The 25,282-nt window shown below is 35.3% G+C and overlaps 1 protein-coding gene across 1 annotated transcript in view; it reads left to right on the top strand.

The window, feature by feature from the left end:
• The window catches only part of THSD7A (thrombospondin type 1 domain containing 7A), a 286,290-nt gene that overhangs the window by 201,980 nt on the left and 59,028 nt on the right, over positions 1 to 25,282 (top strand). The window contains exons 10-14 of the mRNA XM_084281506.1: positions 7,118 to 7,309; positions 15,409 to 15,643; positions 18,759 to 18,874; positions 22,183 to 22,315; positions 24,172 to 24,275. Of these exons, the coding sequence (XP_084137632.1) occupies positions 7,118 to 7,309; positions 15,409 to 15,643; positions 18,759 to 18,874; positions 22,183 to 22,315; positions 24,172 to 24,275 (780 nt within the window). The remainder of the gene's footprint in view (positions 1 to 7,117; positions 7,310 to 15,408; positions 15,644 to 18,758; positions 18,875 to 22,182; positions 22,316 to 24,171; positions 24,276 to 25,282) is intronic.

The following is a 25,282-nucleotide window of genomic DNA, read 5'->3' as shown; positions in this document are numbered from 1 at the left end:
TCTGTCATTCTGATACTGTTGCACATGCTTTTTTTTTTTTTTTGCCTTTTTTTTTCTCAAAATACTCTTATTTAAGATTATTTTACCAAACAAGGCAGTTAATGATGAATTGCATGTAAATATTATTGTTTCCCTTTTTTAGTGGCTTATTTGATTAGGTTTTCAGGGATTAACTACTAAATTCTCCCTACAGGAAAATCTGGGTCAGCCTTTTGCAATAGTGTATGCATTTTAATTAGAGACATGTGCTATGAGAAAGACAGCTTTACTTAGTTCCTTTTGTGTAAGAAAAAAAAAAAAATTGCCCCCCCACACACACCCCCTCCCCGCAAATTCAGTCACTGTGTGTGACTGAATTTGCACTCAGCAGTTATGATAAAGCCATGAATGAGCAGGAGGTTTGGCAAGCACCAAAAGGGCAGTTAAATGAAAGTATTACAAGCCTCCACATTTATTCTGTGCATAGTTCACAATATAGTTCTCTACTTATTCTGATGAGTTAAAAAAAAAAAAAAAAAAAAAAATCCCCACTCCACTACTGCTGCAGAACTGTGGTTTGGAAGAAAAAGTTAAATTGCTATGACAGTTCATGCTTGGGAGACAGGATTTACCCTTTTCTGGTGAACTTTGAGGACTGATAATTGCTTGGTGATTTGAAATTAGTATAATAGCATTACAAATGAAAATGATAATGTTAGTTTATTATTGTGTTTGATTACTATTTCCTTTTTAGCAGATACAAGGTGCCTTATCATTTGGAAACGTCTGATTTTAATGATGTTTTTAATAGTGTTTTTGTTACATGAAGAATTGTCCATTTTGTATTCTATCAGTCAACGTATAGACAAGGTTATTAGTAATGAAAGTCTTCAAAATTGAACAAGTTTCTATTTTCCTTTATTTCAGTGGTTTGCCTGAAGTTCTTTCCTCATGTTTCCTTTAGAATGGTAGCTAAAAAAAAAAAAAAAAAAAAAAAAAAAAAAAAAAAAACACAAAAAACCTTTATATATATATTATTTTAATCTAGTTATGATATTCTTGTAATTTCAAGGCCTTTATATATGACTGGTATTTTCTTGCTTATTTTTTGACCTGAGTCATAATTAAAACAGATATTTAGGCACTTCAAAACTGTAAGTTTTGTGTTTTTTTAAATGCATTTATGCCAAAGATAGTTAAGCTGTCTTTGTATATCTGAGGAAATGCAAAAATTTTAAAACAGTAGCATATGCAAACTCTTTATGGAGAGGTATATGCTTTACTAGCTTTGGGCATGGAGTGCAAGTTGGGGTTGAGAGTTGGGGTTATTTAACCAGGAGAAAAGAAGGCTCTGGGGAAAACCTTATTATGGCCTTACTGTACTTAAGGGGGGCCTACAGGAAAGTTGGGGGGGGCCACTGTACTCAAGGAGTGTAGTGACAGGACAAGGGGAAATGGTTTAAACTAGGTAGGTCTAGATTAGATATAAGGAAGAAATTACTCACTATGAGGGTGGTGAGGCATTGACATAGGTTGCCCAGAGAAGCTTTGGATGCCCCATCCCCAGAAGTGTTCAAGGCCAGGCTGGATGGGGCTTTGGGCAACCTGGTCTAGTGGGAGGTGTTCCTGCCCGTGGCAGGTGGGGTGGAACTGGGTGATCTTTAAGGTTCCTTCCAACCCAAGCCATTCTGTGATTCTGTGAAGTAAGTTCCATATGAAAAAAATAATAAAACAAAACAAAAGCAAAACAAATAAACAAAAAAAACATAGTGTAGATTGGATTTTACTGAGCTTTGAATATATACAGCATATTTTCACAGCTTCTCAGCTGCTTTGCTCAAAGGCTGAAAAGGGCACCAGCATAAGGACACATACAAATCTTCATATGGGAGTAATGTATATGGAAAACTGTGTGGGAATTCAGGATGAAGAGCAGTCTCATTGTCTGTTTCAGCCTTTCCAAGTCATACAGAAGGCAGTGTAAAACTTCTCTGTTGATTCTTTTTCTGAACAGGGAAGGAAGGAAACAGTAAATGACAACCATCGCAACTCATAGATTTTAACATGAAATAGAATAACATATGAACTAGATGCATTTTTTCCTGCTGGGGAAAAAAAAAAAGCCTCCATGCTTAGAGGCATTACTGAAGTTGGTGAACCAGGCCTTCGTCACCCACAAAAGCTCAGGGGGTGCCTCACCAAGAATTTCAGGTGTACAGAGGTTTTCCAATGGATGACACAGTGTTCAACTTCACTGGCAAGACAAGATAGTTGGTAATAGAAGTATTAGCAGAGAGACCAGTTATAGATATTGTGACATGTATGCAATATATCCCCTAGTATGTATAAACGGTACATCTATATCATGTTGTGCTTTGAACTGTTTATCTTTTCTATGATGTTGTATTTTACATTCTCATTTTAAACTTGCAGATTTAAAACCACTTGAATGATGCTGTAGCTTCCCGTGGTCTATTGTATTTAAAACCAGACTATCATAGGTGGCTACCAGAAACCACAAAAACAAGATATCGTTCTATTTTCCTTTTCTTAGCCACAGAAATATTAGTAAATTTGACACACTTGACTAAGTAGTGCAGATGCTGAAGTCTGCAGTTTTAGCATTTAGGGTCACTTGCAGTTATTAATTGCTTTATGAACTTTATAAGTGTACAGTTTATATTACCACTGTGTGATATTCCTGTTCTTTACTGATTCCACAGGTGTTTTAAACATCACTTACAATGTTAATGTTTAAAGCCCTCTCTTGATTTGATCCCGTTTACTGTGATTTTATTTTCAATTTTTGACAATTTATATCAGGTTATATTTCAGAATTTCAGAGACAATAGCTGGCTTCCTCGTACAGGACTTTGCCAAGTTCATTGCCTTATTACGTAGGACCCAACAGCATTTTTATGTTGATTTTTATTCCCAGGTTTTCTCCATGCCTCATTGAATCCAGCAGTGATTTTACTGTCCATTTTAAAGCTTTAAAATAATTTTGCCCTCTGTTAAGCACTTGCCTTTCCATTTACTACAGGTCAGAATTTGACAGCAAGTTTTTGCTGTGCACTGAAGCATGCACCTTATTAAAAGATGAAGAAGAAGCAAGAGTTCTTCCTTGCCATATCTCTCTAATATTACCAGCTCTAGGAATGCTTCCCAGTGGAAAGATCTTAAACCATTTTACAAGAAACTTAAATATCAGACCCATTTTACAGATGAGTAAAAATAAAATAAAATTAAAATAAAACCAAGGAATGGCATGGTTTGATTACATTAAATACAGAATGGGTCTTCCTCCTTGTAGGCCAGCCTTTAGCATCTAAACCAAATTTTTACATGCTGTATCTCTTTTGTGAATGTAATAAAACAAGAACAGTGACATGAATGCAGTCTGATACTTACAAACAGCTGGTTCCTCCTGCATGTTAGTCACAAGCTATCTGCCTTTAATCTGCAAAAAAAAAAAAAAAAAAAAAAAAAAAAAAAAGCCTATCTAGTAGTTTCATTTTTTTGTTGTTGTTTTATTATTATTTTTTATTATTTTTTTTTATTATTTAAAGCAGTTAAATATTTCAGTAGTTCCCTAGTGGTTCTGGTGCATGCACACAGACTAGAAGGTCTTTACACCATGAAGACCACAAGGAAGTTTTATTGTAGTGACTTACTTTGCTGCTTGTCAAGCTGGAGCAGGCATAACAGTTCAAGGATAAAATTTCCTCAGCAGTCTTTACTGATGGAACAAATCTGTAAAAATCACAATAAAGATTTAAACAATTTCTGACATTTTAAAATCATTGAAAATCTCATTTGCCTCCAGCCATTTCTACATGCAGTTACTTCTGTTAGTGCAGTTTGGAGAATTTAGCTCAAAGTATCTGTTGCATGAGAGGAATGCCATTCTGCTACATAAGCATTGTTTCTGAATATGGACTATTGCTTGCTTTGAAATGTTAAAGGACAAATTAACTGCTCAGTGGTCAACAGCTTTCTTACTTCATACTCTTTTTTTTTTTTTTTTTTTTTTTTTCTCTCTTTCTGTTTTGTTTGTTTGTCATTCTGTTGGTTTGAACATAAGTAATTCAGGGCAGGGCCCTTTGACACATGCTTTTTTTGTCTTTATATCTTGTGTGAAATAAACGTATACCCATAAAGTTCTATTGAACTGTTAGACTAGAGATGAAAAACTTTTTCAAATGGGACTTTTTCCACGTGGCTTTAATCTTTATATTGACATTGTTCCCAGCATATGGTTGAGTGATTCCTGTTAGTTGACTACACTATGTACTTTATAAAGAAGGCAACAAAGGTCAAGTAGTTCATAAAATCATTAGTGAAATGTCAGAAACACTTTTGTCTAAATAAGATATCTCCCTGAAGACATACCCATTATAAAATATTCTTTTCAGCTGCATTTCTATGCTATTGTCTTCATCAGATAAGAATTGGACTGTTGACAAAATCCAAATGCTAATATGCAACATACTTATATCTAGAATACTTTCCCTGTAAAAGGAAAAGATAAGACCTTTGATTTGAGAGAAAGTGAAGACTTTTTAGTTTTAAATGTATAGTCCTTTAATTAACTAGTGAAACTAAACACAATTTCTCATCATGACCCCAAATTCAGCTTGAGTTTTGAGTTAAAGTCACCTTAGTTGGCAGCTGATAAATAAGCTTGATATAGTGTTGTATATTCATACTATGGCAAACTTTATTGTAATAGTAGTATTTCTTTCAAGACACGCAGGTGACCCCACAACTTACTTCATTGAAACTTACCTGGTGGTGAAATAGTCTGAGAGTAATGTTCATCCCTTTTCTTCCTTCATTCGGAAAGGGAGTTTGCAGGCTGCTCCTCCCTCTTGTACTTCAAGATAAACACTGTGCCATTCCGATGAAGCAGACAAGAAGCCTTCCTGCGCTGGTGACAGGCTGCGATGACCTGTGATACAAGAGAAGGAACAAGAGAAGCAGAACACGATGTGGGAAATCCATGAAGTCTTTTGCAGGGCTCAAATTTCTACCTGTAGTAGGGGAAAAAACAGCTATTGTATTTTTTTGTTGTTGTTGTTTGTTTGTTTTTTCCCTTTAGTTTGATCACAAAGATCTTTATAATTCAGATAAATATGACTACTTGAGGCTATTTTAAAGGCATGAGCTTAAAAAAGACTTCCACTGGTTTGCAAGGCCAAGGAAAATTGATCTTTGCAGTTCTGTTGTGACTAGTCTATGTGAATAAAACATTTGCTGTTGGCTAAAGGGATATTGGATGGATGGCTCTCATCTTTTCCTCTTTTTCTAAAGAATTTGGTCTTTAATAATTCTGGGAATTGTGATATGTTGCTAGTACTAGAGAATGTCCAATTTTCAGGACCTTAGTTTATCAGAGGTTTATTTGAGAGCTTTTAAGTCGCTGTAATACTTGAATTAAAAAAAATGTAGATTCTCTTTAGATTACTGCTTGATGAATTTTATTATTTTGTTAAGAAATGAAAGCCTAATTTGAGGCTTGGGGAAAGCAGTGTTTGAAGGTCTTTGGCTTAATTTATGGCATCCACATTTCTCAATGACTTAGCATTTCAGAATCCACGTGGTGATTTTTATCACTGGCTGATGTATTTATCATTAAATTATAGAGCATTTAATCCTTATTTCCGGAAAATGTTTTGTTGTTTTGAAGACTTATTTCCATTGCAAATCTTGATGATACAGTTTTTGTTGACATTAACTATTGAAACAAAAGGTCTGTGGTGGTGGATCATTACAAGTTTACATTGTTATACTATAGGTTCAGTTCCATTGAGATCACATATGCTTCAATAATATTTCAGTAGATGAAACAGGTTTTATGCACTCGTATGGCAAGGATCATATAATGTGAAAGGCATTCAGCTGCTTTTGAAAAGATATGCTTTGCAGAAAATTTAAGAAAAACAGATTTCCTATTAATAAATTAGACTGACTCTTTCCATGCTTTGGTTGTATGTGGTTAACAAGGCCTCAGAAATACATTTCACTCTCAGATGCAACTTTTTCAAAGTTCCTTGAAACTGTCATTACATATTGGGCTACTGCTCCATTCCCAGAGATCCTTTTTTTTTTTGAACTGAGATCCTTTTTTTTTTTTTTTTTTTTTTTTTGGAAAGCAATTTCTGTAATTGGTTTGTATGATTACAAAGCTATAACTCTAAAACAGTGGATTCAAGTCTCTCTCTCCTTTCTTCATTTTTTTCTGTACCTTCTCCGAAGTGAAGATTTCTCCTCAGCCTATTGTCACTGGCAGTGAGACTTTTTGACCTCCGAATATCTGGTCATTCCTTTACCCTCACTTAATTGGTATTAACTGATTTGATCAGCAAATGATATGGCACCTTACAAAAGTAACCACTTTGTGATTGGGATGCTATTCAGAGAGATCTCAGACACAGTTTGTGTGATTTATTTACCAAAAATAAAAGCAGTACTTAAACAGTAGGTAGTATTTCATTAAACAATTTATACCAGTCTGGATCTTTTTATTAGAATGAAATATGTACATTGCTGTGACAGAATATAAATGTGGAGATCCTTTTGTACTTCCATGACAGTGATGTGTCACTGGCATATCTAATAAAAGGTGATCTTTATAACCAAACAACAGTCTCTGACTGCAGCTTACTGCAACTCTCTTCATATTTTGATTCACAACTGCAATTCAGAGGATAAATTGTGGGTTATAAAACTGTCCTGGCTGAAAGTTATGATATTTTTCCACTTCTCCCACAAACATGGATAAAGACTAAGTGATTTAGGTACCTGCATTTCCACATCTGCAGTTTTCTGTAGCTGTATTATATGCTGTGTTATTTATATGAGGACTTTCTGTGGAATCAAATATACAATAACAAAGCAAAAGCCTAAAGACCACCCAGGCTGGTATTTGCTTCAGCAGAATATCAAATTAAACAAGGTTTCAGTGTGTTCTTCTGACATCAAGACAGAGGAGACAAGTCATTGTAATAAGAAATCTATTTATCTTGTTTATATAGAAGAACAGAATCTAATTTATTTGTGTGCCCATCTGGGCTAGATTGCTCATTTTAAGTTAATTTAACAAATGATAGACTGCTACTGGCCTTTTCTTTCCCAGGAGAAGAGGTTGACAGACAGCTGTGTAGAGATGCGATCTACCCAATCCCTGTTGTCTGTGAAGCTCCATGCCCAAAGGACTGTGTGCTCAGCATGTGGTCTGCATGGTCCTCCTGCTCACACACCTGCTCCGGGAAAACCACAGAAGGAAAGCAGATGCGTGCCCGCTCAATCTTAGCATATGCAGGTGAAGGTAGGGTCACATACTTTTGTAGACTTTTGTTTGATTGTGAATTCTCATCTGTCCTGGCAGTGCCAAAGCAATTTTTTGACCAACAGAAACAAATTATTGGATGGAGCTGTGTTGGTTTTGTTTGTTCATTTGTGTGTTTTTTTTTTTTTTTTTAAACAATAGAAATAGTATTTGAATGCTAAATCCTAAATTTAATTTAATTTAAATACTAAATTTAATCATAACACCTAAAACTGTTTTAAAGATTCATTTCACTTATTTCAATTGATGTTACTTTTTTGTTAATATTTTGCATAACGTTACTGTTTTTCCTTCCTATTTTCTATTTGTTCTACGCAAATCTTAATGAAAGATATTTATAGAGGACTGTTGGTAACCCTAGTTATAATTTTGGTTAAGTTTTGTAAAGATATGAGTCCAAATGCTGAAAAGGTAAGAGTTTTAATGGGTTCTAATACCAACAAAAGGCTTTAAATATTCTTAGCCCAAATGGGTAACTACTGCCACCACATTAACATTTTTATTCATTGTGAAACTTTGGTTTTACCCTGTGAATCCTCATTTGTGAATAAGATGAAATTTAGCTGAGATACAAAATTGTAAGATATGGAAGTAGTGCAGGCAAATAACCTTTCTGACAAGTGAAGGAAAGGAACAGGCATCACTGTATATCAAAACACCTCTCTGTTTGCAAACACAGTTGATTTCATTGCCAAGGTATACTGTGTATTTGACAGAATTCAGGTAATTTCAAGAAAGGCACTTCAGCCTTTTCCCTGAAAGTGACCTTTGTTAGAAGTGTAAAAGGCAATCAGAACTATGCTCATTTCAGTAGGTGATTCAGATAATAAATTACTTAGATGGATCTATGCCACAAAGTGAAAATACTCTTAAAATTAGAAAGGAAATTGTTTTTATGTTGCCTTGGTTTTATAGTGTGTCAAATGGATTCATTTTGAGGGAAATACAGAGCTATATTTTCAAATGATGATGCAAATATATATATATATGTGCTACTTGCTTTTCCATATAGGTCAAGATAATAGATTTTTCCATATACTTATGCAGTTTTACTGGAGATAGAAATTTGACATCCTGACAGCCATGCCACAGAAGTGAAAATCTGATTTACTCCAGAAAATGACTCCCTGTTCTTATGCTTCTTTTGTTAAAAAAAAAAAAAAAAAGTTATTGTTTTATTCATTCTGACTTTGGTACTTAACACATCTCAGGATAATATATAAGGCAGCAGATGCAGCAAAGCAGTGAAGTGTAGGCTGAATTTTAAGTATAGGAATTTTATTTATGTCTGTTGTGCAATGACTAGAATTGGCACCAAGAAGATTGACAGGTCTCAATCCACACAGACAGTAGTGAAGAGAGCCCTGAACTATGGCTGAGAAAGCTAATTTGTTACCTAGCTGTTGCAGCACTTCTGTTTTCCTATAACCCTGGCCTCCTTACCACTACTCAGAGAGGATATTATTTATTTATTTATTTATTTATTTAATTTATTTTTTTTAAGGATACAAGCTGGTATCTCTATCTATACTATAGCAATTCACTCACATCTTGGTCCTTTGTGCTCTGTAAAAACTCCAGAGAATAAAAATATATAAATAAAGGAACCTAAGGCTAGAATGTAGTCACAACTCTGGTTGCAATGTACTTTTCACTCTTGCTTCTATTATGATCAAAAGTTTCATTTTATGTTTTGTGTTTGTGTATGTTTCACTGCAATTAGACTTTGTCATTTTTCTTCTCTTAAATCTCTTATATCTTTTAGTGATTTTCCAAATGACAAATAACTGAATAACTTCTCACTTCTGGAACTGCATGACAGATATCAGCCATGTTACCAAAATGTAAAACCCTGATTGCATAGTTAGTGCTGGGAGGTCATTTTATGTTCTGAGACACAGAATATGGTTCTCTGTTTTGTTCAGAGCTTATCAAAAATATGTTACTGTTGATGAAAATTCTTTAAGTGTCTTATGTAACTAACAATCCCAAGTTTAGTAAGCATAAGACCAGTAATTCCATTTACATACTAAAACTGGGTCCTGAAAATAACTTTTAGTTCTGTTCAGGCAAGCAGTCCCACTTGTGTTCCCTTCTGGATTTTTGAACCTTTTTTGAATGTCTGGTATGAGAGCCAGGCCAGGTTAGGGATGATATTTCGTAGTATAGTATACTGTATAGTATATCAATGATATTTGGGAGTTTTAATTCAGAACGCTGTAGGACAAATAAAAATTCTTGCATACAAATACACAATTCCTATGACATCAGATTTTACATTAATTAATGAAAGAAAGTACAAGTCTGCTGTCAACTCATAAATACACTAAATATGTTCTCTAAGATGGCATAAGTAGTCCTAGTTTATCTCTGTGAATTCTTGATCATACACATTCTACTGCTAGTCATGGATAATTCAGCCTACAAACCTAGCAAGTTCAAAGAGTTACAGGCATTGCATGCAGACTAATTATTACAATCCAGAGAGGTTAATTCTTGTTCATTGGGATACTTAAACGTGAATACCCTGTTGACATTTTTGAGGGTCTGTAAAAACATATTGAATATGGTCTTGTATTTGGATCTTGGATGGCGTCTTACCACGGTATTATTTTTGTTCAGTTTCTCTCCTCTTTGAAATAAAAAGTACTATATACTTTCTTTTTGCTTGTTAATGCTGTGATAGAGCTATGCATTTCATATTTAAGCTGTCATTTTTCTTCTTACTTCCCTGTTATCTATGCTGCTGGAGTGGTTTAGTGAAGCCATCAGGTTAGACCACCAGGGAAGAGCTGCTGTATAATCTATTTTTTGATTATTTAGAGTAGAGATAATTCAGTAGTTATTACTTCTAGGTTACAAGAATAGCTTCACAGGGAAAATTGAACCTATATGTAATTTACAGTTGTAACAAACTTTTCTAATAAGCTCATCTCCTGCTACCAACTGCCCCTCCAGCCCCAAACTTCTCCTCAAACCTTTGCTGTATATGCTCTCAGAAGCATTCCCTTATCCAGAATAACATATCTTCTGTGTGGTTAAACAATACCTTACAGAGCCTCAAGCACAGTGTAGTTATGCCCACCCAGGATGAGCTTATTTACATGCACCCAGTGGGTAACAGGGAAAGAGAGACGAGTCTCTTTCCTCAAGATTGTATGTGGTTTGTGAGATGACTCCATATGAAAACAGGTGTCAAAATAACAATTTTTGATATATTTTCTGAGATTGTTGTCCTCAACTTGAAGGTTTGAAACATGAAATTATTTATAAATTTGTCCGTCTGTGAGCATGCCTATAGTGGTGGCTCGTTTGTGTCACTGTCAAATACATCTTCGTGGTACAGTAAGAAACTCAGGAAAATCATTGTCTCCAAATTTTAAATGACAGCAAAGGTCACGATGGTGTTACCTGCTGCATCATATAGTTTTACATACGAAGTCCAGTAAAAGCATCATACACGTTTCAGCCTATATCAAATGTACAGTTTGTCTATTTTTATTTTCTATTTATGATTTATTTTAAACTTTATTTTCTGGTTACAGGAAATCATATAATTAGTAATATGCACTAAGACTACTTGGCATAGATCTCGACCTCAGACTAAAAACTACTAAATGTGTCTAGTTTTAGATATGCAGACTGATTCTGTATTGATTATAGTAGTGTTATATAGCATAAAACTAATGGGTATATGTTCCAAGTGTTTGTCAGTAGTAAATGATTGATACTCATTTTCAAAATATAAAGATTAAAAAAAAATAAAAAATTAAAAGCAAATAATAAAATAAAAAGGATGATTTTATTACATTCATCTAACTCTGATTTTGTTTAAAACATTCTCTTAGGGCAGTGATGCGTGTGCATGCCAATATCTTACTGTGGCTATTGTACATTCATAGATTAGCCAGAAAGACTATTATGCCAGAAACACTATTCGGTATGACCTCATATATCACAGACTATTAAACATCACTGACTTAGGTAGCATAAAATATCAGTTGTCTATCTAATCAGGTATTCTGTTTGACAGGGGCAAATAGCTCATACTTCTCATATATCTACAAGACTGATTTACTGAACCTGTAAGGAATAGTTGGAACAAAGAAATTTCTTCTGAACTCTATGAAAATTCTGGCTGACATGCTTTAAAATTTTATTACTGATAAAATTCCAGTGCATTTTGACTTCATAGTTGTAAAAAAATAGTTATACTTAGAGCTTTTAAAATTGTTTATTTCTCCTATGCTTATTAGGTTTGTTTTTAATTTTTGTATTTGTCTAGCTTGAAATAATAATGCTTTGTAATTAAAGCAGAGAGCGCAAAATTGAGTAATTGTTTCCTAACAGACTGCCTATTTGCCAAGGGTTCAGTTTTGGATAAGACAAATATGTTCATAAATTATAACTAATTTCAACTGAAAAGGGAATTAAAAAGAAAAATACATAACTTTGGAACTGGGAAGCCTGAATTTTCAAGCTAAACTTGCAAAGCTATTTGGCACCTGTGCACAAAAGAATGCCAGGAAAAGGATGTTACCGTGCTTCCCCTTATACTCAGAAGTCCCTCAGTTCAGATTCCTGCCTAGTGTCAGGGATTTGGGGTTCAAGTCCTATACACAGAAAGACTTGAGGACAGACTTCTCCTCTTCCATAGGTGCATGTTGACTCCTACCCTGTGTTTTTTTTTTGAAGTCAGGTCTCTCAAAGTTGCTTGTGTTGAGTATTTCAGCTTGATTTGTATAATTAACATGCACTGGGTGAGGAAGCAGAACTGGAACAAGAGTAGGCACCAACAGGGTCTTCTGCTATGGTCTGCACATATTGACCACATGTGTCTTCAAGACATACAGTTACTTCAAGGACTGCCTAATCTCATTCTTAGGGCAAACAAATAAGTAACACACGTCTAGATTACAAAAAAGGCATATCAGTCACATCTCTTTTCTCAAACCTTAAGTTTGAGAATGCACATATACAATTACATGCATTTGTAATATGAGTGATAGCAAAATGATTAATTAAAATGATCCTTAAATGCTTTAAAAAGTGTTAAGCATTTCAAAATTTGTAAGTTATCATGACAGTGTCATTGAAAAGATTTAGAAAGTCCAATCCTTGAATATCCTGTAGCAATGTTTCTTACCCGTTATGAGCTCCAAATCAGGCAGAAAAGCAAGCTAAGACTCTGACAATTCTGTTAAAAGCATTCAAGGAAACTACCATCTTATCTGTGCTATTTTATAAGTACTGTGCAAGTCCCCCTGTAAAACTAACGTTTCATTTCCAAATGTGCTTTGTCTAAGTAATCAGAAACAAAAAAAAAAATGCTTCATCTCCAACTGGTTTTTATACTTTGAAATGATTACTTAGTTTTGCCAAGGAATTATTTACAGTCATCTATTCATGTATAATATAACATGTATTTAGTATTGTATAACCTTTTTCATGTATTCTGATAATTTTTTTTCTGTGATATTATTTTTTTTATGTTTCTGTCAAACATTTTTTTACAGAACATTCATTTAGTGAAATGTTCTTAAAGTTTAGCAGCACTGATCTTGTTATCCCTATGTAGATGTTATAAAGGGCAAGTCTAATTGCCAGTTTTCCAGACCATTCTTTTTTTCATGTACCTATTTTAATTTGAGAGTGCACAAGCAAATGTTATTTTCCTGAAGAGAATGGCACAGTGATTTATACATAAATATTTTCCTTTTAATACTGCTGTTTAATACTGCTGATAGTTGCATCATATTTCAGTAGTATTATTTCCACTTTTTTTTTGTTGTTGTTGTTGTTGTTGTTTTCTTAACTATTGGTTTTATCTGAACAGAACTGGATTCCCACTGAGCTACAGACATTCACGCCCCAAATTTTTTCTATTACAAGTCAATGTCACTCTCACTTTTTCCCTGAATATACATTTTTGCATGGCTGTCAAAACTGAATCCAAGTTGTCATTTTATTCTCTAATACATTAGGAACTTAGGAAATGATGGATATGGCATCCGTTCCTTGGGAAACATTCACCCCCACCCAACCCTTACCCTCTCCCTTTAATATATGATTTTCCTTGAATGCCCCCTCACCCTCCCCTTTTTTATTTTCTTCTGAGATAACACCAGATAGAAGTAGTTTAACATTCTTTTATCACTTCTAGATTGTCTGTTCTTTAGCTCTTGTACTGGTGGAACATGTCTAGTCCCCTTCTCTTGTGGATCAGTATTCTCTTATGCAAAATAATTTGAGACTGTACTACAGTTCTTCTTCTTCTCATTATTATTATTATTATTATTTTTTAATTTACAATACTTCCTAATTATCTTGCTATCTGCTGGTGCTATTTGAAAGGATTTTCATTTCCCGAAGGAAGATGTTTGAATAACATTTTGAAACTTACCACATAACCATAATTTTGTTTTATCATTTCTTTTTCTTTTTCTTTTTTTTTTTTTTTCAAAATGTAAATAATTTGCTTTGTCTTGGTGCGTATGAAAATATATTTAAAGCAATTCTGATGGACTTGAATTGCATCAATTTTGAGCCCAAACCAATGCAATTTTAGTATTTTTTTAATTGCATTCACAAGTTGTTAGGTGTTTCTAACCCCCCTTTATTAAACTTATGATTAGCTAGTCTTTTTCATGACTTCTTAGTTAATATATTTACTGTTGCTTGGTTGCATTAATATTTTTAGCCCTGAATCAGAACTTTAAAATATCTCAATGAAAACAGAAAATTGAGGATTTGGATTTTGTTCTGTGATTTCATTAGAGCATCCCTTTCCTCGTGTTTGCTGCAGAACTAGATGTTTCACAAATCCAGCTTAGGGTATCAGTTAGAATGTATTCTAATTGTGACACTTATTCACATTGGAGAACTTCAAGTATCCATTGTGTCTTACTACACTTGTTGTTTGTTGTTTGTTTAATCACTACCGGTAATAAGTGCTTAAAACCACTTCCTTCTTGTTTGTCTGTAGGACAAGAGGTCAACCTAAAGTTCTGTGGTGGGACAGAAAAGCTGATGTGCTTTCTGATATGTGCTTGGTGTGAGCACACATTTTTCTTTTCAGAGAAAAGCGATGTATGTTTCATATGCAGGAACTAATAAAAAATGTCTCGTTCAGTTATCTTTCTTACAGATCTAGTATTTTAGGAAAGACATAAAACATTATTTAGCTTTTCCCTGGCTTTCTGTCATATGGATTTAGGAGTCCTATTGTATTGTTCCTAAATATGAAAACTTATGTAAATTATTAAACCTAGATTCTCTATATCTAGTAGCACCAGAGCACGGTAGCATCCAGCAGATATGATACATACTCACAATGTTAGATATCTAGTAGCCTATGATCAAGTCTAGTAAGAAAGATTTCTCTTTGCTTATGCAGGATTAGAAGCCTAAATTACCTTGAATGTAAAAGACTGAATACACTATCTGAAATCAGACACAACAAAGATAGCATTATCTGAGCTTTTCTTCACAATTATTGACACATGAATGCATTTTAATCTTAACCTGAAACAGCCTTTGTTATCTCAATCTGCACCAGAAATTACCAGCTGTGCCACCCTCTTTGGTAATTATGTAACATGGATAAATATCCACTGGGACCTAGGACAAGAGCTCCAAAAATATTTTTAATTGATCCATGAATTAGACATAAACAGTGGTCTCCAGGCATGCATAACTAGAACACTTAACGATTTCTTCTGCCTAGAGCCATCCTAATTCCTTATGTTATCTCTAACAGTCTTTTTTTTAGGGAATCCCTAAATAAAAATTCTGTAGAATACTCAAAAGACATTAGTGTGTTATATGAATTATCATTATTTTACTGTCCTCATAATACACATTTGCCATCCATGTACATTCTGTTCTGTGTGTTCTGCTCACTGAAGTTTGCCGAAGTGAGTATTGGGCATATGAAGAGAAGGAAGGAAGTACAGCACTTATTTCATGTAATCAAAGTGATAATATATAGCTAACAAGATTTCAGGTTTTCTCTTCTCTCTTCTTCTCGCTTTATTTTCTTCCATTCCATGAACTTTTGCCCTTTTTTATTGTTCCAGGAGGAATACAGTGTCCAAATAGTAGTGCACTACAGGAAACCCGCAGCTGTAATGAGCACTCTTGCACTGTGTATCATTGGCAGACAGGCCCATGGGGACAGTGCATAGAAGACGCATCTGTGTCTGCTTTCAACTCCTCTGCCAGCTGGAATGGGGAGGCCACCTGTTCTGTGGGGATGCAGACAAGAAAAGTTATCTGTGTGAGAGTCAACGTGGGACAAGTGGGCCCAAAAAAGTAAAGATCTTAAAAAATTATCTTGTCATTCTGGCATTTGTTTTTGGATCTTGCTGATCTAAATTTATACAGCAAATGACTGCATGTGGAGACAACACTCCCACCTCTTCCCAATCTTTGTGTTCTCATAAAGGAACAATTTGTCTTTCAAAAACACAAAACTGAAGCTACTAAAGGACTGTGAAGTACCTTTCACACTTGATTTTTATGAGTGATATTTAGAGTGGTGATTGTGCTGCCAGCTAAGTCCAGTTGGCTCCTTACCATCTTCAAATTGAGTCAAAGTGAATTCCTTGGGCTGTGTGTGTGTGCAGTGCAGCACCATTTCTGAGATCCTTGTGTTAGTTCCAAATGGGGGTGTGGTGTATGGATTCGTGCAATTCCACATAAAAATATTGTTCTGTGTCTGAATACAGTACAACCCATTAAAGTGCACATTCTCAGAAGCAGACCAAGGAGGTCAAGCATAGTACAGCTCTGACGCAGCATAAGCTTGAAACTCTAGTTTAAACACTAGTTTGACAGTCTTCCTTTGTGAGGTTTTTGTTTTTTTTTTGTTTGTTTGTTTCCCCCATATCCATGTTTTCCTAAGAGATCCCTTTTGCCCGATGATTTAAATTCTCATCCAGGGTTAAATTCTTAACCAGGGTTAAATATGGATTAGCTACTAGTAAAAAATGCATTTGATAGTATCTTTATGCAGTTTGTCAATCTGTAAATATATCCCGTTCAGAAGAGATTCAGAGCCGGAAGAGATGAGAGCAGAGGTCTTTTAGAAAGGTCATGAGGCAGCTATTCTCACACTAAATATTTACCATTTCTTGCTTTATTCAACAGTAGATTTATTCCTAGTTTATTTTAAATGGAACTACAGTGAATTACACCAGCCCATTCAGTAACCTAAATTGTTCTATGTCTACATTAAGTTGTGTTCTATTCAGTCACAACACTACTATATCTTTTATTTACTACTCATTTTCCTTAAACAAACAAAAAACATTCTAATGTTTTATCTTCTTTTTAAAATCTTGTAATGCCTTCGCCTTTGATCTGACCTTAAATTTTTGGGAGTATGACTATTTTATTGTGTCATAAATGGATTTTGTGAAATGAGAAAAAAGTATTGGTTGATCCATCAAATTGTCACATTAAAATTACCAAATCATTTTTAAAGAACTAGACATTTGACATGAAAATGTAAATAGGAACCTTGTTTTAAACTTCCCTTAATAAAAAGGACTACTGTGGAATGATAGAATCAATATTATTGGCCTTATCTACCTCACAAGTTACAGACTTCAGCTTGTATCTCTTCTGTTTAATTTGACCTTGAGTAAGGAATGCCAAAAAAATCAATACATTGCTTTAAGCCACATATACTAAATACAAACAATATAAAAAGATAGAAATGGTGTTCTAATTGACCTAATTGCCTTGCCCAAGGATCTGAAAAAGAATTCTAATGTACAGTGCTCCTGAAGGATGAAGTTGTTAGTGAAACAGTGAAAGTATTTAACTCAGACTTTTCTGTATGCTTAAAATTTCTGTTGTTCCTTAAGGGAGAAACCATTAGTAAGCCAGTGTTCTGTATTGCTCGGAAGTATTTTGAATTTTGTCCCTAGAGAAAATTCCTGACAATATAGTCACTGTATATGATTGGTGGCAGATCATTTTTTAAACTGTACCTGACACTATATATAATACACCCATGCATACATAATCTGATTTTATGAATCCCATACAAAATAAAAGGCAAAATTTGACTTAAAAAGATAGACAGGGCTTATGAAGACATTATGAAGATTTTTGTTGCTATTGCTATAATTTGCACGGTTCTTCACATTCGTGTTTTAGGAGATAAACTTTCTTTAAAGGGTGGAGATATCATTACAAGAGGCCTCATTATGGGCAACAAGTTGGTGTAGCTTCACAGGAATGGAGCATACTTTGGAAGGAGTATGTGAATCGACAGGAAAACTCAGAAACAGACAGTAAACTAGCAAATGTTATTGCTGAAGAATATTTTCCTGTAAAGCTGCAGTTCCAATTTTCTTCTCTTCTTGCCAGTTCTTCTTCCCTTGCTGACACAGGTGTAGTTCTCCATCAACAACAGAGGCCACATTTTCTTGGTAACTCATCATTAAACTTGTCAGTTGTCCCTCCAGCCTGAATGCCTCATGCTTCCCCAAGCTTCCCCAGCTGATCCAATCCAAATATAAAATTGGTCTCTTATCTCTCTGGTCCAAGGTGCCTGGCAGCCAACAAGAGGAAAATCATAGTAATGTTTTTTAATCATGCTCCAAAATGTAGAAGTGATGTTTTTTCATACCTTTTTATGTAATCCTCTGACAGTCCACATTCTGTGTGCTTTTAGGGCAATAGCCATTTTGAAATTATTTTAAAGACTTGCAGTACTTCTGCAAAAGCTATAGCATCTTTTGAAAACAAAATATAGTGTAGAAGGTTGTTTGTTCTTAACAAAAAAATGGAAAAGCAGAACTGGGAAAGTGACCTGGGTTAATGAGTCCCATATGTGGCAGTCTAATAATCCCTTTTATATACTGATCAAGCTTCTTCTTAAAATAATCAAGGTCTCCTGTCCCTTCTGACAGTCTTCCACAGTCTTATTGATCTGGTAGTTTCAAACTGCTTCTGGTTTCCGTCATAATCATGGCCAATTTATACCTGTATATTCCTGAGTTAGCAGTATTATTTATGCCAGATATGCCTCTTGCCAGAATTTATGCTTCTAGTACATTTGTGAAGAGGTAGAAATGTATTTTGCTAGACTAAGCTAGATGACTTTTCTTTACAATAATATTGAAGCTTTAAAATAACACTGAAAAGGAAAGAGTCTGAAATGGCAGATGAGGAATCATTATTTTTTTTCTTCTTCTAGTTCAATATCCAGGTGCAGAATGCACCAGTTTTGGCTTGCTTCCACCAGAGATATTTCAATTCTAACAGGTTTGGGGTTTTGACATCTGTCCTGGTGAGTTCTGGGCAACTAGCACTCCCCTCGTGTGCCTGCAGACATTCAGTATCTCTCATGATTCACCACTTCATTGCAGAATGATTGTTTATTTGATAATGCTTCTTTTTTTCACTTTTTCAGATGTCCTGAGAATCTCCGACCAGAAACAGTGAGGCCATGTCTGCTTCCCTGTAGGAAGGATTGTATTGTGACTCCATTCAGTGACTGGACATTGTGTCCTTCTTCATGTCAAGATGGTAATTTTATCCATTGTGTGCTAGTAGAGAGATTTTAAGAAAAGAAGTATGGTCCGATCTGGAGTCACTTTTGGCAGAATGCTTATGCACACCTTCTTCTGACAGTGGACATGTAATAGTTGATGCAGCAGTTGCAGGGTGTTTCTGCTCATAGAACAGTGTAGAAAATTTATTTAGTGGCCTCTAAAATCAATTTTAACTTCTAGTTAGAGACTCTTGTCTCAAAGGCCTGTTGAAGGATGTCTTCTATTTTCCATTTTGTTTATTTTTCCGTATTTTCCATAAGCATCTTTTTTTTTTTTTTTTTTTTTTTTTTTTTTCATTTTTCCTGCTTAAATGTGGTGTGCCTTGGCAGCCAGGAGGGCCCTGGAATGTATCAGGCACAGCATTGCTAGCTGGTCAAGGGAAGGGGTAGCACAAGGAGTTCTCTGCACTGGTACAGCCGCACCTGGAGTAGTACTGCGTGCAGTTTTGGGCACCGCAGTATAAGACATAAAGCTGTTAGAGAGTGTCCAAAGGAGGGCAACAAAGATGGTAAAGGGTCTAGAGGGGAAGACGTGTATGAGGAGCTGAAGTCACTTGGGCTGTTCAGCCACTTAGTTGGTGGTTTATATGAAAAAGTTTGAGGGTTATAAGTGCACAATCAATCCAAGATATACTCTTCACAAAGCTCACAGCGTTTAGCAAACCATTAATCACTTACCGAGGATCTGTTGTGGCAAGAAATCTGTCACAAGGAGTAAGGGATCTCTGCAGCAGGCATGACTTTAAGAGGCATCCCTGCTCAAGGGGAGATCCTGTCATGCAACCAGATGGTGTGCAGAAGAGCTTAAAGGGCTCTTGGACTGCTCACTGTTTATGGGGTAAGATGATGGACTAATATTAACTGTTTGTTTGTTTGTTTGTTTCGGAGCATGTTCCATCAGCCCTCAGCTGCTGAGGAAAACATCTGTCTGTCAGCTTCTCCAGTACCCATCTTGAGCCAATGTTGTGATCACTATCTGTCTGAGCAAGGCCTTGGGTGTAGTGGCCAGTGTTTGAGCAAGGCAGCATTGGACTGCAGGCGAGAAGGGGTGGAAGGGGGAATACACCATCATGACTAGTCACAGGGTAAACATATATCTCTCTTAGTATAGCACCAAAACAGATACTTCTGCAGTTGTAGAAACTGCATTTGAATTATCAGATTATAAAATGGTCAGATTTTGCCTTTAGAAGTACATACATTGCTTCTTCATCAGAAAGCCTGAGGCTGTGTATCCAAAGATATATATGTATATCTATATAGTTTAGGCAAAACTTTCACTTTTGCCTGTGCTGTTTTTTTCTACCCCAAGGAAAACAGAAGAAAAGTTAATAAGCAAAATTAATAAGAATAAGATGTTTTTTAGTTGATATTAATGGTCTGATTTAAACATGCATTGCAATTTTAATACACTTGGCAAAGCCCTTAAAAACAGTGCAGGTATCGGTCAAATTTTTATGACCTTATAATTGTACATGAAGTTGAAGTGATGACTGGCTTAATATTGCCTGCATCTTTCTGCCTTATCTCTTTTTCTTTTTTAAGCTTAAGAGGAGGTATGTTTCTAATATCTACCATTACGGACAAAGTCTGTAATAGTCCTTGTTCCACAGGGTGCTAATCCCTGTGTGGGATGTGATGATTACTCACAGCTACCATATTATCAGAATGTAAGATATTGTTACATTAAATATATGTACTTCAAATGTCACAGTCACGGTCTATTCTTAATGCTTTACAAAGGACACAAACAAAGTCATTTTCACAGTAATTCATAGTAGAGCTTAGTTCAAAGTAGAGCTTAGTTAACAAATAAAAGAATGGTTAGGAAGATTAAATTTATAACCTTTGAAAAACACCAGATAATTAAGACCATGAAAACTGAATCTATTATATACTTGTTCATTATTAAATAGTGTTCTTTTACATCAATATTAATGGTTCTTGCTGAAATGGTTTTGTTGGGGTAGATCATCTTGGACAAAAATGTTGTCCTTTTTTCATTTTTAAGAAAGTTCTTGATTTGTTGAATGTATTTTCATAAATATTGACCACAAACTACGATTTATTCTTCTATAAAATAGGGTATTAGTTAACCAGTATGGACATTTTTTCTACTCTCTGGGTCAAACGATTTTTATTTATTTATTTATTTATTTTTTCATGAGCTTTACCCATATGTGCCAGCAGTGGCTTTGGGCAGCACGTCTGTCTTGTCTCTTTTGCCAGCCCCTGGCTTCTCCTGGAGCTGACTGACTCAGGAGCAGAGGTTTTTCTCAATTCCAAAAAGCAGCCAGGTGGTGGAGAGCCACTGCCGGGATTCTCCTACTGCTTGCTCCTAATTATGATTGCTTGGCTATGGTCCAGTATGCTTCTGTGTTCAGACAAGCTGCAGCTGCTGTTGTAACCCACCAAAGCTGGTATCAGTCCAGTCAACCGAATGTCTGCATTACAGCTCTCTGAAAATAAATAAATAAGTAAAAAATAAATAAAACAACACCAAAACCAAGATTTTTACCTTAAATATTTGTGCATTAGCTATTCCTATGAAATTAATACAAATTTGTGGGTTTTCCCTTCATGCTCTGCCTGAAGCACAGGTATGAAGCTGATTGAAATCAAATTTCTTATGGGAACTATTTACTATTTATCATTAATAATGAATGACTATAATAATTAGAAACTATAAACTGTAAATTCTAGATTGAGAAAATAAAAGTTCACCGTTATACGTAGAATATGTTCTTTTGGAATATTTTGTGGATCTTGGTGCTTGTGGGAATCGAGGGTATAAGGAGCAGAATTAAAGCCCATCCTGGAGATAACCAGGAGTGTAAATTAAATTTGTTATATTCCTGGCTGTAGAGATTAGCAAAAGGCATTTAGATTTTCTGATTGAGACACTTAGTGAATGGAGAAATTATGAAATATAATAATTTCTTGCTGTTAATTTATGTTTCTAGTTCTGCAAGTCGATGATTAAAGCAAATTTATGCTTTGAAACTAATGTGTAGCAGCAAACTGAGATGGTTGTTCTTGTTCCCTTAAACAGTGTGCTCACTTCGGTTATATATTCATTTGGACAGCATTGTTGCTTTCTGTTTCACTCTGCTTCTAGGTCTTTAGCTGAGATTAAAGTGTTTTATCTATTATGCTTAATTTTCTGAATACGGACAAAGTAGTATGTCACTATTATAATGATTGACTCAAATACCTGTTATGTTAAATCTTATTTTTCTCTAATTACTGTAGCAGGAGAAACAAGTTTTTCTACCCTTTGCAGGTGATGTCATAGTAAAAAAACAGTCCCGTCACCGAGTCATTATCCAACTCCCTGCTAATGGTGGTCGTGAGTGCCCAGACACTTTGTTTGAGGAAAAAGAATGTGAAGCTTCTCCCGTCTGCTATAGCTACAGGTAGTGTTTATCAACCAAGGGCAGTTTATGTATGATTTTTCAACCTTTACCTACCTCTAAATTTTGTTGAATTCCACTTAAGAAAAATAAGATGTATGGCTAAATCAAGGTTTCTGAACAGATATGTACACACAGCTAGGCTCAGTGTATCAAGACCAACATGTCAACATTTTCTTTCCTTTGAATTGGGAAATTATGTTGTTTTTATTTTATTTTATTTTATTTTAATTTTTATTTAAACAGTTTATTTGCATGAACATTGCAACTAATAGGAATTGCTTTCCAAGATAAATCTTGCCTTGCAATTATTTGAAATTCTATATGATTAAAAAAATCTATTTTAAATTATCTAAGCCAGTGAAATGCAGAGTCTATTTAGAAGAGCTCAGTTCTTCTCCCATGCAGAAACATACCCTCCATTTTTCCATTCCCATCAACCCAGAGATGACTCGCCCATTGATACATCCCCTAACGTACAGTGTTGACCTATCTTCACCAGAGAAGGCTGACAATTCTAGCAGGTGGGGAACACCACTTTAACTGCTTAAGAAAACTTTTGGGGCAGTTTTGCAACATCTTTCTGAGTGGCATGAGAAAGCTTAGATGTACTTGATAATAAATATGAGGGTTATTTTTAATGTATAATTTATGTATTTGAATTGGAAGCCATTTTTTTTTTTTTCCAGTGGATAGAGAATAAGGCTATCTTCCATGAAAACACTCTGTTGCAGAGGTGCAAATATAGTTTAATTTTATTTTAGCCAAAACAGATTGAGATTAAAGTAATATGTTGCTTTCATCATCTGGTAAGAATTATTCAAATGCAAATTCATTTGGAGGCAACACTGTATGTAACTGAAAGATATGAAAATATGCAAAACAGCATTGGGAAGCTATCATAGTGAGTACTCCAAGCATGAGAGAAATGTAATTTGAAATCTTTTTCTAGTCAATACCAGCATCAGAGTTATATCCTTTAAAATACTGTCTGTTCCTCATCTGTATAGGATCTTCAGTACCAAATTTTACCTGAGCTACTACAGGATGATGTGCTAAGTAGACATAAGTAGCAATTAGAGTTGCTAGTGAGTGGTAAATGAGGTGATTTGATTTTCGTGACGTGAACTGATACTGAACACATTTTCTGCATATTTCCTTTAGTATCTTTCTGACCTGTACACATGCTTGTGACAGGTGGACTCATCCACTCAGATTTTCTCATGAATTAGTTCAGATATTAGCCAGCAGAGGCAGGTTACAATGAAACTTGAGGTAAGTGATTTGATCACTATATATAAAAGAGCAGAAGACGATCTGAGCAGTGGATTTAGTTTTTTTCCCCCTCGCTCTGAGTAGTTCAAAACACTCTGGATTATTTTGGAGCTGCAACACTAACTGGATTAGTTATATTTAAAGGCCTAGAGTATTCTGCAAAACTAGAATAGAATTTTGTAGAAGTTTCTTAGCAGTTTAAATTACTGATTAAATAATATAGGCAGCACAATATTTCTCTTTTTATCAAAGCTTTTTTCAACATCTTCTTGACTGTTTTATTTTGATATGATCTGGGCCCATGCACTGCATTGGATCTCTTGGTTGGCTCCACATTTTGAAGGTGCTGCCACCCGGCTACCCTAGACCTAAGTGCTCTGGGATCTCCTGAGGCACCATTGCAGTCATTTAAACTCACTGTCCCAGTGCTTTGCTGTGTCTGTGGTAATTTTTTGCTCCTGATTTCACCTTTTTGGTATATTTATAAGAAGATGAAGCTTGGCAAAGGAATTTATTATTTGTGATTTTTATTGCTACATATTTAGATGAATTGTTTCTACTTGATTATTTCCTCCTCATTTCAGGTGGAAGACCCACAAGTGGCGGAGGTGCCAGCTAGTACCATGGTATGTGCGCCAAGACAGTCCAGGAGCACACGAGACTTGTGGACCTGGGCTACAAGCAAGAGGTTAGAACCTATTGTTATTCTGCAGATGTCTATGGCTGTAATGGTGTGGGAAGTGCCTAAAATTCATTGTAATTTAGCATTAATTTTACTTAAATTTCTGGGGTTCAGCAGAGGAAAATATGGAATGCTAGTATAATAGAGTACATCCAAACTGGTATTTGGCAAATGCTTTATTCATATAATATTAATTTTAATTTATTTTTAAGTACTGATACTGCATCAGTGACTAATTCATGGTATTGTTTGTTAGGTTTATTTCAGCATCCTTACCTGAAGCACATTTCTGGAAAGTTTGCTCTGAATATAATTAATAAATTAATTAATTAAAAAATAAAAATAAAAAGGCGATAGGTCACTTTATAGTCTTTGTTTTGTGAAAAAAAAATGGAGCAATTTCACCTGTTAAAACATGACATTTTTCAGGTAGCAAGTTTGTGAAGACGTTGAATTATAGAATGGCCTGGGTTGGAAGGGACCTCAAAGATCATCTAGTTCCAACCTTCTTGCCATGGACAGGGATACCAACCAATAGATCAGATTGCCCAGGGCCTCATCTAAACCGGTCTTGAACAGCTCCAGAGATGGGGCATCCACAGCCTCTCTGGGCAACCTTTCTGGACATGTTTATAAGCATGTCTGCTAGACAAAATGTAAGACTTTTGTTCCCTGTAAGGAGTGTTGAAAGAATTAGGATTGGAGAACCCTACAATAATTTAGAGCTGGAGGAAGGCTGTGGAGGTCCTATTGTCCAACCCTCCAACAATAGCAGGACTCATTTTAAACTTAGATCCCACCCAGCCTGGAGGAGGTTGCTCAGGTATGTGTCCAGATGAGTTCTCAGCATCTCCAAGGATGGAGATCGCACAGTTTCTCTGGGCACTTGCTCTGCTTGTCTGCTCTTGTGCTGAAAATGTTTTCCCTAATACATGCTTTGAAATGTCACTTGCTGCAATTTATGTCTGTGGCCCCTCATTCTTTCACTATATGCTTCTGAGAAGACTCTGGCT

Source organism: Netta rufina (assembly GCF_964035555.1).
Source record: "Netta rufina genome assembly, chromosome: 2".
Classification (NCBI taxonomy): Eukaryota; Metazoa; Chordata; class Aves; order Anseriformes; family Anatidae; genus Netta; species Netta rufina.
Note: the sequence above shows the minus strand (reverse complement) of the source record. Positions and strands in the feature narration are given on the sequence as shown.